General features: G+C 44.8%; 1 protein-coding gene and 1 long non-coding RNA gene across 2 annotated transcripts in view; one reads left to right on the top strand and one right to left on the bottom strand.

The window, feature by feature from the left end:
• Gk5 (glycerol kinase 5) overlaps nucleotides 1-12,238 on the bottom strand; it is a 69,832-nt gene that overhangs the window by 45,473 nt on the left and 12,121 nt on the right. Inside the window, exons 3-5 of the mRNA XM_028866017.2 lie at nucleotides 8,340-8,415; nucleotides 2,412-2,505; nucleotides 479-610 (exon numbers count right to left, since the gene is read on the bottom strand). Of these exons, the coding sequence (XP_028721850.1) occupies nucleotides 479-610; nucleotides 2,412-2,505; nucleotides 8,340-8,415 (302 nt within the window). The remainder of the gene's footprint in view (nucleotides 1-478; nucleotides 611-2,411; nucleotides 2,506-8,339; nucleotides 8,416-12,238) is intronic.
• On the top strand, nucleotides 6,714-8,607 carry LOC119088361. The gene is made up of 3 exons (XR_005092028.1): nucleotides 6,714-6,922; nucleotides 7,742-7,919; nucleotides 8,236-8,607. It is a non-coding gene; the product is annotated as an uncharacterized LOC119088361 (long non-coding RNA).

The raw sequence follows: 12,238 nt of genomic DNA, 5'->3' as shown, positions 1-12,238 counted from the left end.
GGTTTGGAGCCAATGAGAAAGTAGAACAGAAAGGCAATAAAAAGACAAGTCAGACAGGAAGAAACTCTCCCTCTCTGGGGAAGCTGCCGCTGGTGGTAAGCTAAAGCTAGGCGGCTCTTGCTCTGATCTCTTTGGCTTTAACTCTGTATTTGGCTGTGTTTCTTATTTAATAAGACTGTTTAGAAGTTCGTCTACACAGCCGTACCACAGCACTTGACCCCAGTGGTGCCACACAGACGTCTATCCCACAAGACACCACTGAGTGGCACACTCGGTTGTGCCCACCCCCCTACATGTGCTAGGATAGAAGACGAAGATTTTAAACACGGGAAACAAGTGAGGACTGCTGTCTTCCGCCCCAGTACCACCGCCGAGTACTTCCTTTCCCCCAAACAGCTGGATTACTGTTCTTCTTACTCTTTGGCCTTTCCTTCCCCACCGTCATGATCCCCTCTTCACACGTACAATCTTTTCTCACCTCAGACAGGTTTTGTAAAATCCAGGCCAATCTCAAGGTGACATGCTGGGTGGTGAAACTGAAGCGACTGACTGTGGACATTAGTTTACTTCTACTGAAAAAGTGAAGGACCCGGCAGGCACCATGCAATAGCTGTTTCAAGAACAAGAGACAGTTTTAAGAAAATACATTTAATGGTACTTGATTTGCTTTTTCTCTTCATTTATTTATTTATTTATTTATTTATTTATTTATTTATTTATTTATTTATTTGAGACAGGGTCTTACTATACAGTCCAGGCTGGCCTTGAACACAGAGATCCACCTGCTTCTGCCTCCCAAGTACTGGGATTCAAGTCCTGTGCCACAATGTCCAGCTTAAGTAGTTTCTTTTTTTTAAAGATTTATTTATTTATACATATACAGTGTTCTGTCTGCATGTTGCCTGCACACCCAGAAGAGGGCACCAGAGCTCATTACAGATGGTTGTAAGCCACCATGTTGTTGCTAGGAATTGAACTCAGGACCTGTGGGAAGAGTAGCCTGTGTTTGTGGTTTTTTTTTTTTTTTTTTTTTTTTTAAGACCGGGTTTCTCTGTGTAGTTTTTGGTGCCTGTCCTGGATTTTGCTCTGTAGCCCAGGCTGGCCTCGAACTCACAGAGATCCACCTGGCTCTGCCTCCCGAGTGCTGGGATTAAAGGCGTGTGCCACCACCGCCCGGCCAGCCTATGCTCTTAACCTCTGAGTCGTCTCTCTCTAGCCCTTGAGTAGTTTCTTACAAAACAAAACACAGAGGCCAGGGAGGTGGCTCAGGGTGAAGAACATCTGTCGCTCTTGCAGAACACCTGGGTTCGGGTCCACCACCCACATGGTGGCTGACAATCTTCTGTAACTCCAGCAGCTCCAGGGGACTCACCACCTTCTTCTGACATCTGTGGGCACTGGGCACACATGTGCTGCCCAGACATACATACGTGCAGACAAAACACTCAGACACATAAAACAAAAAACGAGTCAGTCTTTAAAAAATACTTTTTAAGAAACAAATAAAAACACATCATGGAGCCAGGTGTAGTAGCACCTACTTCAGTACCTGGAAGACAGGTAGGAAGACCACAAGTTCAAAGGCAGCCATGACGAATTCTAAGTCGGGGGCTACAACAGAGACCCCATGTTAAACGAGGAGGAGCTGGCTCAGAGGTGAAGGTGCTTATTGTGCACATAGAGGACTGAAGTTCTGATCCCCAACACCAACACAAGTGTCACGAGGATGTGGAGGCCCACCCGTAACTCCCCAGACACCCATCCTGCACCCGCTTAGAACACTACTGTAGCTAAGAAGGCATCTAAACACAGGCATCAGAAGTCAACACCGGCAGGACTGAATATCGGTAAGAACACCAAATGTTGCAGGCTGCAGGCTGCATCCTGTGGGAGAGGCCAGAAAACGGCTTCATCTTTTCCCTCAATGACAGCACACTTGGGAGTGTGGGGTACTTACAGAAATGACGTGAGAGCAGCCAGGACATGCTGCTCTTACTGTGCCTGCCGTCACTACCCTGTACGGGTGGCCCACAATGCACCAGGGTGTCATGTGAAGAGCTATGAAAGTCTGCTGGCTAGCTACATCATACTCATTCACTTAGTTAGAAACAATGATGTAAACTGGCCATTTCAACCCATGTAGTCTAAATCTTTCCCCTTGTCCCAGGCAGAAACATAAATTCTCTTAATCATGTCCACCCCAACACCCCTCCAGCCTTCCTGAGGGTCAGTAGTAAAGCACGTTAAATCTACTGCAAATGCTTCTCGGGGTTAGTATTACCTTTCACTTTTTGGGGAAATATGTGATTGACTCTTTTAGTCTTAATGTCCTAAAACATAAAAGGTAGGGGACTCTTACAGTTAAGAGACATTTATAGAAAAAAATAAAAACATTTGATTTAAAAAATTACCTTCAGTACAAGAGAATTATTCCAGGATTTTACAAGTTCAGCTGCCCTTAGGTCTTGCCAACTAATGAAGTTGTGAAAATGATGTCCTGTTTTCCTAAGGGAGACGGAAATAGTAAAGTATAAATCAGATACTACATTAAAGGTCTGCCACAGAGGACTGGGGATACTGGCAGGACATTTGCTAGAATGTGTGAGGCCCCAGGTCCAATCGGTAGCATTAAGAAAAAAAAAAAAAAAAAAAAAAACCTACCAAAAGAGAAAACAAATTAAAAAAAAAAAGATACACTATAATTTCAAAATACAATCAAGTAAATGGAACTTTCTATTGAATTCTCTTTGGTTTTCATAAATTGAACACTTGTGACATACAATTCTGTGACATTAACTGGATCATGGCTTACTCAGCACTTGAGAGGAAGAAGCAGGACGGCTGCCGTGAGTTTCAGGCGAGCCTGGGATACAGAGGAGACCTTGTTTCGTAAGCCAAGCCCCGCCTCCAACCCCAGAAATATTATGTAACATATAGTATCAGATTTTGATAGACTTTACCTGAAAGACTGTCCTTTTGAAACAATGTAACATGTACACTTTCAACAACAAAATTACTGAGAAGGCCTTTGAGATATGCTCTATGTTTTAACAAGCAAAAAGGCCTGGCATGGTCCCACATGCCTTTAATCCCAGCACTGCAGAAGCAGGCAAATTTCCGAGTTCAAGTCCAGCCTGGTCTACACAGGGAGCTCCAGGCCAGCCAGGGCTACATAGTAAGACTCTTTGTCTCACAAATCATGAAACAAACAAAAAGCCAATGGTTCCCCTTTCCTCATGTTCACCCCGATACAATCATGTATTAACGTTTGACCCACAGCAGATCTCCAGCACTCCTCAGCCTCTCCACATCTCTCAGCTTTAGAACTTGGTATCTAATATGACTACCAAGATGTATCCAATAAAGAAAAGTCCAGGGCTAGCGAGATGGCTGGGCAGGTTAAGCGAGAGCAGCCGAGCCTAATAACCTGAGTTCAATGTCACGAGTGCACAGTGGAAAAAAAGAACCAACTCCCAAAAGTGCCTACACACACACTCATACACATTCACATACACATAGACACACACGCAGTACTATTTCATCTTATCTGTGTGTAGGGGTGTTTTGTCTGCAGATGTCTGCATACGACATTCACCCAGAGCCTGCAGAGGCCAGAGGAGGTCATCGATCCCCTAGAATTGGGTTCATTAGCCATATTAGGTGGTTCTTGGGCATCTTGTGGGTGCTGAGAATCAAACAGAGGTCCAGCTCCCAATAATAAAAATTTTTAAAAGAAAGAAAGTAGAAAACTCAAAGCCAGGCATGGTGACACGTGCCTGCAATCTCATTTAGAAGGCCTAAAGCAGGAAGACTGTAAGGAATGCCACACCAGCCTGGTCTACCTGGGATAGAGGGAGACCTCATCCGAAATTAATTATCTTCCAGTGGTGGCGGCAAACACAAGCAGGAACACAAGTAATAATAGGTAGGAGGATGAGTTCAAGGCCCGCCTGGGCTACAAAAGAATTCTCTTCAAAAGAATAAGACAAAGCAAAGAAAAATCTAGCAAACCCTGGGTCAACACTACAGTAACAGTACAAAGATAAGAAATACAGAAGGAAAAAGCTGTCTTCTTCTGAGGCTCCTGCAAGTTACCTGCTGGTGTGTACTATATTTCTCCTTTCTTATTTATTTATTTTTTTTAATTTTTACAGTGCTGGAGATTGAACCTGGGACCTGAGCTGCAGGCTCCGGTCCTGACCTCTTCTATCCGAGCACAGGTCTTTTTCTGTGTCTTCTTCTGCATCATCAACTTAACCACCTTCAGCTCCTAATACTATCACTCCACCATTCACTTGTGCCGCCCATACCCCTAGTCACTTACTGGGTTCAGCAAACATTTCTGAAGGTATTAGTTCCAGAAGACAGAGATAGAGAGGTGAACAGAACACAGGCACTTTTGCTCTGGCGAAGATACTTTTACCTTTACCACGAGACTCGAATAAATAAATAATCACCCCATCGCTTACAGACAACAGGAGAAGCCCCATGAAGGAGAAATACAGGCACCTGAGTATCAGTTAGGGACAACCCGCCTGTGGGGAGGAAGGGAAGGCTTCACTGAGAAAGGACAATGGAATTGGCTCCCCGGAACCACAGCATCAACCAGGAGGTAAGAACTCTGACGGAGTGGCTGTTAAGTGTTCCACGGTCCCAAGGTAGGTCCCACAGAAGCGCTGAAAGGCTAGCATGACGGAAGAGGAGAAAAATCACGAGACGGAACTGGGCTTAACTCAAAACACGCTACAAAACCATCGAGAAGCTGATCTCCAGTACTGGCACATACTCCAATATTCATTTACCACAGAACTGGGTTAGTTTCAGCTCTATAAAAGCAGGAAACAGAGAGGACCATGAATGACAGTATCATAAAGGAACTGAATCCTGGTAACACTTTACCCCTTTCTGTAGCTGCTAACACCCTTGGTGTCAGAAACAATTAGTAATAACCATTAACACAAACATCAAATGCTACAGTAACAGCCACGTTTGGCTCGGGACAGCCATTTCTATAGGGTAATGGCCAATACAAATCCCCCGAGGGCATCCCCTTTGTATCCGGTTCCGCAAGCAGCACAGAGTTCCTGGCTGAGAACCTCAGGAGTTCCTGAGTGATCCCAGTGTGTGACTCACATTTTACACTGCTAATTGGCACACACACCCTGATCTGGGGTTGGCTGGCAGAATCTCCCCGAGAGACTCCCTCGGCAACTGGAGAAACAAACAAGTCGTGATTTTTCAAAAGCAGCAAAATGGAGGAAATCCGAATCACGATTATTGCAGAAAGCAAGCTAAGTACACCATGGACTAAACATGAGAAAAAGAAGGTTTAGCTCAAAGAATATGAAAAAAATTAAGGACTGAAAAACATTACCACTGAGCTTCCTGACCTTGTGGGAGTATGAGCGGGGAGCTCAAGGAGAAAACATGAAATTCAAAGTTTTAAACTTCTGGATATGAACACCATAAGGAAAATCAGTTTCTAAGGCCATGAAGACAGGAATGCACTATGGTTAAAAAAAAAAAAAAAAGCCCAACGTAATAGCTCACACCCCAAATCTCTGAGTTCAGGAGGCTGAGCAAGAGGATTACCACAAATTTGAGGGCAGTTTGAGTTATTTAGTGAGAGCTTATCTCAAACAAAGCTACAGAGTCAGGGAGATGGTCAGGGGGCAACAAGCCCCATGCAGTGTGTACTTGTAATCCCAGAGCTGGAGAGGCAGGGGCCGGAGGACCCTTTGGTGCCTATTAGCCAGTCCAGCCACTGGTCACCTCCAGGTTCAGTGAAAAGCCCTGACTCAAGACGAAGGTGGAGACCAACAGAGGAAGACACCCAGGGTTGACCTTTGACCTCTATACGTGTGTGCTCACATAAGCATGTGTGCACATGGGGGCAGCCCCCCCCCCTGCAGGAAGGAAAGGTGCTGACCAGATTGGAGCAAACAGTGACTGTTGCATGGGTCCCAGTCTGTCTTTCTCTCAGTGGAACAGGCCGTACTTCCTGCTCACTCTGAGCTATCTAATCTGGGATCATCTTGCCGTTTATGGGGAGTGGGTGGATGTTGCCATCAGGACACACATAATGGTTCTCTACTGCCCAGTGGGCAGACTAAGACTCCATTATTTCATCATAAAATCATAAAACAAGGATGGGGCTGTATACATTTTTTTTTTTTTTTTCGAGACAGGGTTTCTCTGTGTAGCTTTGGAGCCTGTCCTGGATCTCACTCTATAGCCCAGGATGGCCTTGAACTCACAAAGATCCACCTGCCTCTGCCTCCCGAGTGCTGGGATTAAAGGTGTGCGCCACCACTGCCACCACTGCCCGGCTATACATACACATTCCTTTAAAACATGTTCATATTTCAGATTCTGCCTGCAAAAATTTTTCCAAAATCTTTAAAATATAAACATTTCAAGATGGAAAAAAAGGGCAGTAAAGAAAACAAACAATAAACTGTTTGGCTGCTACACCAGTACGGTATCTGAACTGTCTCAGAGCCTGACCTGCTTTTTCTAAAATTAAAGTATTGCCCCACTGTCACCGAAAAACGGTTGCCTAATACTTGCCTTCCTGCCAGGGATGACAGAGCAGCCTGGGTCTGGTGAAAACAATTTAAGGAACCAATGACCTCATCTCGAACTCTAACCAATAGGGCTATCTCCTGCAAATCCCTTCCTGGGGAACTCTCTCCAGCCTCACCTCCCCATCATACACTTCTCACATCTGCCTTGGTTGTGCTCTGTCAGGCATCCTCCTGGCCCTGAATCTCTCTACGGACGGGAGGGAAGAAAACCTCAGTGTAAACCCGTGGACCACTTCTCTCTTCCACATAGTGTCTGCCGGAGATAATACGTCTGCTTCTGGAGACTTCTGCTGGCAATCCTCAAGTGAGAGCAACTTTACAATGTCTGGAGACATGTGAGTTTGTCCACCATCTTGCAAAGAATCACCCGATACAAACTGCCACAGGCTGGATCTGCAGCTCACTCAGACTGATTCAGTATTATGGTTTTTTGTTTATTTTTGAGACACGGTTTCACTATATAGCCCAGGCTAGCCATGAACTAGTAACAGCATCTTCCTGCCTCAGCCAGTGTGAGTTACCAAGCCTGGCTACATTTCTTCCTCTGGCCTAAGACAGAATCAAAAGCCAGATCCTTGGGAATTCACCCGATTCTAGCTTCAGGCTCAGCTCTTCCGTCACCTTTTATGCCTGACTGCCCAAGCTTAAGACATCCGACAGAGTCCAGAGCTTTGATTCAAAAAACATTTTATGGTTTTGTTTTTCCTTTCATTTTGACATGTTTCTCTACAATGGTAGGCTGGTTTTGAACTCCTGGACTTAAGCAATCCTCCAGACTCAGATTCCTGAGTGCCAGGACAACAGGCACACGCTACTATTGTATCCAGTCCCTTTTTATTGTTTTAAAAATAGATTAAAAAACCCCACAAATATGGTAGTATTTAAAAATAACAGGCTTCACAGTTAAAAAACAAGCTTAAAAAAAAAAAGACAAACTGATTTGGGGCTGAGGAAGCTACTTGATGGCAGAGCACTAGCCTGGCCCCTTGAGACCCCAGAGCCAATCCCCAGCACTTAAAAAAAAAAAAGGTGAAATAATAAACAAACAAAAACGCCAAAAGCTGGTTTGGAATCCCACCCTAGTCACTAGGGGACCTTGAACAACCCACTAACTAACATCTTCGCTTCGGCTTCTTCCCTGGCTTGTTGTCCAGATTGACACGAAGTTGGAACAGCAAAGGCGGCATCACCTGGAAGCTATGACAGTACTGCCACTGTGTCTACACCACACACGCCTCAGCTGCTGTGGAGACTCACACTAATCAGAGAGCATCGTCCTATGTAGCCGTGTGTCTGACATCTGTTAGGACCTCTGACTGGATGCAAGTTCAGGTGAGTTTTTCAGACCTCCACTTTCACTGAGAAAGTCAACTTACCCAAAAGAGAGGAACAGAGAACTTCACCTCCTTACTGTGATTTCAAGCTTTCTTTTGAAATGGGTACTCACTGTGTTGCCCAGGCTGCCCTCAGACTCATCCCAAGCAATCCTCCTGCCTCAGGCTCCCAAGTGCTGGAACTATAGGTATGTTCCACTCTGCCGCCTCGTTTTCGGCATGGTTTTGATTTTGCTATATGTACTACTGACGTGTGCGCCATGCCGGGCTTAAGTCAGTTAAGTTCAGATGACGAGCATTCTAATCTCTCTTAGCCAAACACAACTGTCCTCCATTCACAAACGGAAAACTCCCCGGACGGGTTCCCTGAGCAGCCAACTCCCGCCCGCCAGCAGTACAGGCCACACAAAGCACTTACTTGTTCCACGTAATGAAAGTGGCTCTCTGCGTGGACATGCCAAGACCAACAATCTGACTCATCTGTACTCCTGCAGCTAAAGGTAAAGACAGATAAGACATGTTAAAAGCCGGAGAAGTTGAACTGTGTAACAATACGGTACAGAATCTCTAACCAGGATGTCTGAGCTTAATAAGCAAAGTCTTCCTAAGATGAATTTTGCATTATTTTTACTTAAAAGGAAAAAAAGATATCATAATAATAATAATAATAATAATAAACACCCTTTTGAATGTTTAAATGACACAGAAAAACAAATACTGTTTCAATCACACTCTGGCTTTTTTTTTCCCCTGATAATCCTAAAAACCTGGATCTTAGTTAGGCAATAACCAATTATAACAGAAGCTGCCTGATGCTGCTGAATGGAAATCCCCAGGGAATTAGTGTAACTGCTGAAGCTGAGATCATATTTTTCAACACAAACAGATGTTAAGTATAAAAATAAAAACATGAGTTTTCTTTTGTTTGCTTTGTTCTTCTGAGACAGGTCTAATTCTGTAGCCCAGGCTGGCCCGGAACAGATTACCTAGCCCTACAGCAATCCTCTTGCCCGGCAACCTGAGTGCTGGGAGTAGGTCGTGGACCTCCACACTCAGCTTAACATTATGGCTTTGGTTGTTGTTACTTTGTTATTACTTTGTAAAGATTTATTTTCATCCGTCTCTGTGTGTATGCCCACCCACGTGTGCAGGTGCCCGAGGAGGCCCAGGTGGCAACCCCAGGACAGGCAGTCATGAGCCACCCAACATGGGTGCTGTGAACTGAACTCGGATCCTCTGGAGGAGTAGTAAGCACTCAGCTGTTGTTTTGTTATGAAGGGGGGGCGGGAGGTTATGATGGGGGGTACATATCTCTCTCCTTCAACCTCTCCATGGGTCCCAGGGACCAAACTTAGGTCACCAGGCTTGCATGTGGCAAGTGCGTTTACCCACGAAGACATTGCACCATCCCTAGCCAGTTTTTAAATTTTTTGTTTGCCTTTTGTCCTGCCGGGAATAGAAGCCATGGCCTCACACATGCTGGGCAAACACCGTATACCACCCAGATACCTCACAAGACCAAAATCTGAGCTTTTTGAATCAAATTTCCTAAAATACAGAAATGGGGTTTTTGTTTGGTTTTGTTTTGAGACTGGATCTCACTATGTAGCTCTGGCTGGCCCGGAACACACACTGTAGACCAGAGTGGCCTTGAAGCCACACAGACCAACCTGCCTCTGCCTCCTGAGATAGAAATGTGGTTTTTTGTAATGTCCTTTTTTCTTTGCAACTAGGTTTCATTATGTAGTACAAGCTGGCCTCAATTTTCTTAACCTCCCCAGCTTTGGGATTCCATGGCATGTCACCACAGTTCAGCTTGTAATATTCTTTTTTACGTGAGTACTGAGAAAAATGTATCATCTCCTATATAGTATTTCTTCCAAAAATGTTTAACCTGAATCTAATCATGAGGAATCAGGCAACTCAAAATGAGGAATGGTCTACTACACTGGCCTGTCCTTTTGAAAAAGGTCAATGAAAAAGGGTTAGAGAGATGGCTCAGTGATTAAAAGCACAGTTGCGCTTGTAGAAGACCCGGGTTCGATTCCCAGCACCCACAGGGAGACTTACAACTTGAGTCTATAATTCCAGTTCCAGGGAATGCTTCAGGCCTCCACAAGCACCAGGCACAGACTTGGTGTACAGACATACATGAAGGTAAAACACCCATACAAATAAAATAAAAATAAATACATCCTTTAAAAAAATGTAACTGCCAGGCGGCAGTGGCACATGCCTTTAATCCTAGCACTAGGGAGGCAGAGGCAGATCTCTGTGAGTTCGAGGCCAGCCTGGTCTACAGAGCGAGATACAGGACAGGCACCAAAACAACACAGAGAAACCCTGTCTCAGAAATAAAAAAAAAAAAAAAGTAACTGTCAATCTCAAAAAGAGTGTGTGCCAGATGACAGAACAGACCAATAGCTACATGAAATGCCTCACATGCTTGGTTTCCAGACTGAAAATAAAGTAATCTTTTTGCTTTGTTTTTCAAGACAGGGTTTCTCTGTGTAATAGCTCTGACTATCCTAGAACTCACTTTGTAGAACCAGGCTGGCCTCTAACTCACAGAGATATGCCTGCTTCTGCCTCCCAAGTGCTGGGATTAAGGGTGTGTGCCACCACCACCTGGCTAAGGTTACCTTTAAAGAGAATCCTGAAGAGTAAGTACTAGAAAGTAGTTTTAATGTGTATTCCTACGGAATGTGAGGACTGTATGTTAGTCACAAAGGAGGTACCCCTATCCTATGGGATCATCTTGTAATGTTCAGGTGTGACAGCTTACATCACAACTGGCCAAAGAGCTCAGAAAGGGGACTTTGCATAGAACCATAAACAAAGCAAAACTATGTTTCTATATCACACTGGTTAGTCTGTTGATTTAATACAGCTCGAGTCACCTAATGAAGAAAGAACTTTAACTGAGAAATGCCTGCATCAGATCGGCCTGAAGGCAAAACTGTGGGGCATTTCCTTGATCAATGATTCATGTGGGATGGTCCAGGCCACTGTGGGTGTTACTCTTCCCTGGGCTGGTGTTCTGGGTGTTTAGGGCAAGATGAACAAACCAGTAAGCAGCACCCCACAATGGCCTCTGTTTCAGTTCCTGTCTCCAGGTTCCTGCCTTGAGTTCCTGCCCTGAGTTCCCTGAATGATGATGGACGGACTTCCAAGCTGTAAGATGAAATAAACTCTTCCTCCCCAAGTTGATTTGGGTCAGAGTGTTGAATAACATTACTAACAACCTAACTGACAGTCTAGCAGAGGAGTATACACATGTTCACTGTACGGCCCTTGCCAAGACCAAAAGCAGGGCATTATGCTAAGTACATTTTCTACCACTGAGCTATCCATCAACCCTTTATTCTTGCAATTGGTAAAGTAGATTCTGAAATAAAAACTAAAAAGACAAATAGGCAAAACAATCCAGTCCCCCCAAATTTGCAGCGTTCTTAAACATTACACTAAACACAGTTGTTTACCTTCTTCCTTCTTTAAAAAGAAATTACATATACGTGTGTGAGAGTGAACGCAGTACCTGCAGAGCCACACGGGCCCAAACTCCTGGAGCTGGAGTTCCAGCTGTGGTAAGCCACAGATGTTGGTGCTGAGAAGCCAAGTTAGGGCCTCTGAAAGAGCAGCAAGGGCTCTTAACAACTGAACCATCTCTAATCGGTGTGGTGATATATTTGTAATCTAAGAAATAAAGCTTGCCTGAAGATCAGAGGACAGAACCAGCCACAGAGTTAGCCACAGAAGCCAGGCATGGTGGCACACACCTTGAATCCCAGCACTTGGGATCCCACACCTTTAATCCCAGCACTAGGAAGGTTGAGAAAGGAAGTGATATGGCTGGGCAGAGAAGGGAATATAAGGCAGGAGGAGACAGGAATTTGCTCTCCTGCAGAGGCTCTGTCAGGCTGAGGGGTTGGTGAGGTAAGAGGTGGTAGCTGTGGCTTGCTCTGCTTCTCTGATCTCTCAGCTTTCACCCTGATATCTGGCTCCAAGTTTTTTACTATAAGACCATTTAGGATTCATGCAACAAATGGTCTTCTTTTTCTTTTTCAAGACAGGATCTCCTAAGTAGCTCAAGTTGACTCAAGCGTTACAACGGTACGTGACCCCAGCACATTGCACCAAGGGACCATGCAGGAAAAACCAGTTATCTTGCAATAAAGGTCAATGGATTGTGGACTGGTGAAGACAGAACAGTGCGTGGTAACGGTTTCCAACCCCCGGATGCTGCAGCCACCAGGAAACCGGATGAGCCCTAGCTGTAACCTGGGGCATTTATTTATCCTATAGGGGAAAGGGGGC

Source organism: Peromyscus leucopus, chromosome 7 (assembly GCF_004664715.2).
Source record: "Peromyscus leucopus breed LL Stock chromosome 7, UCI_PerLeu_2.1, whole genome shotgun sequence".
Classification (NCBI taxonomy): domain Eukaryota; kingdom Metazoa; phylum Chordata; class Mammalia; order Rodentia; family Cricetidae; genus Peromyscus; species Peromyscus leucopus.
Note: the sequence above shows the minus strand (reverse complement) of the source record. Positions and strands in the feature narration are given on the sequence as shown.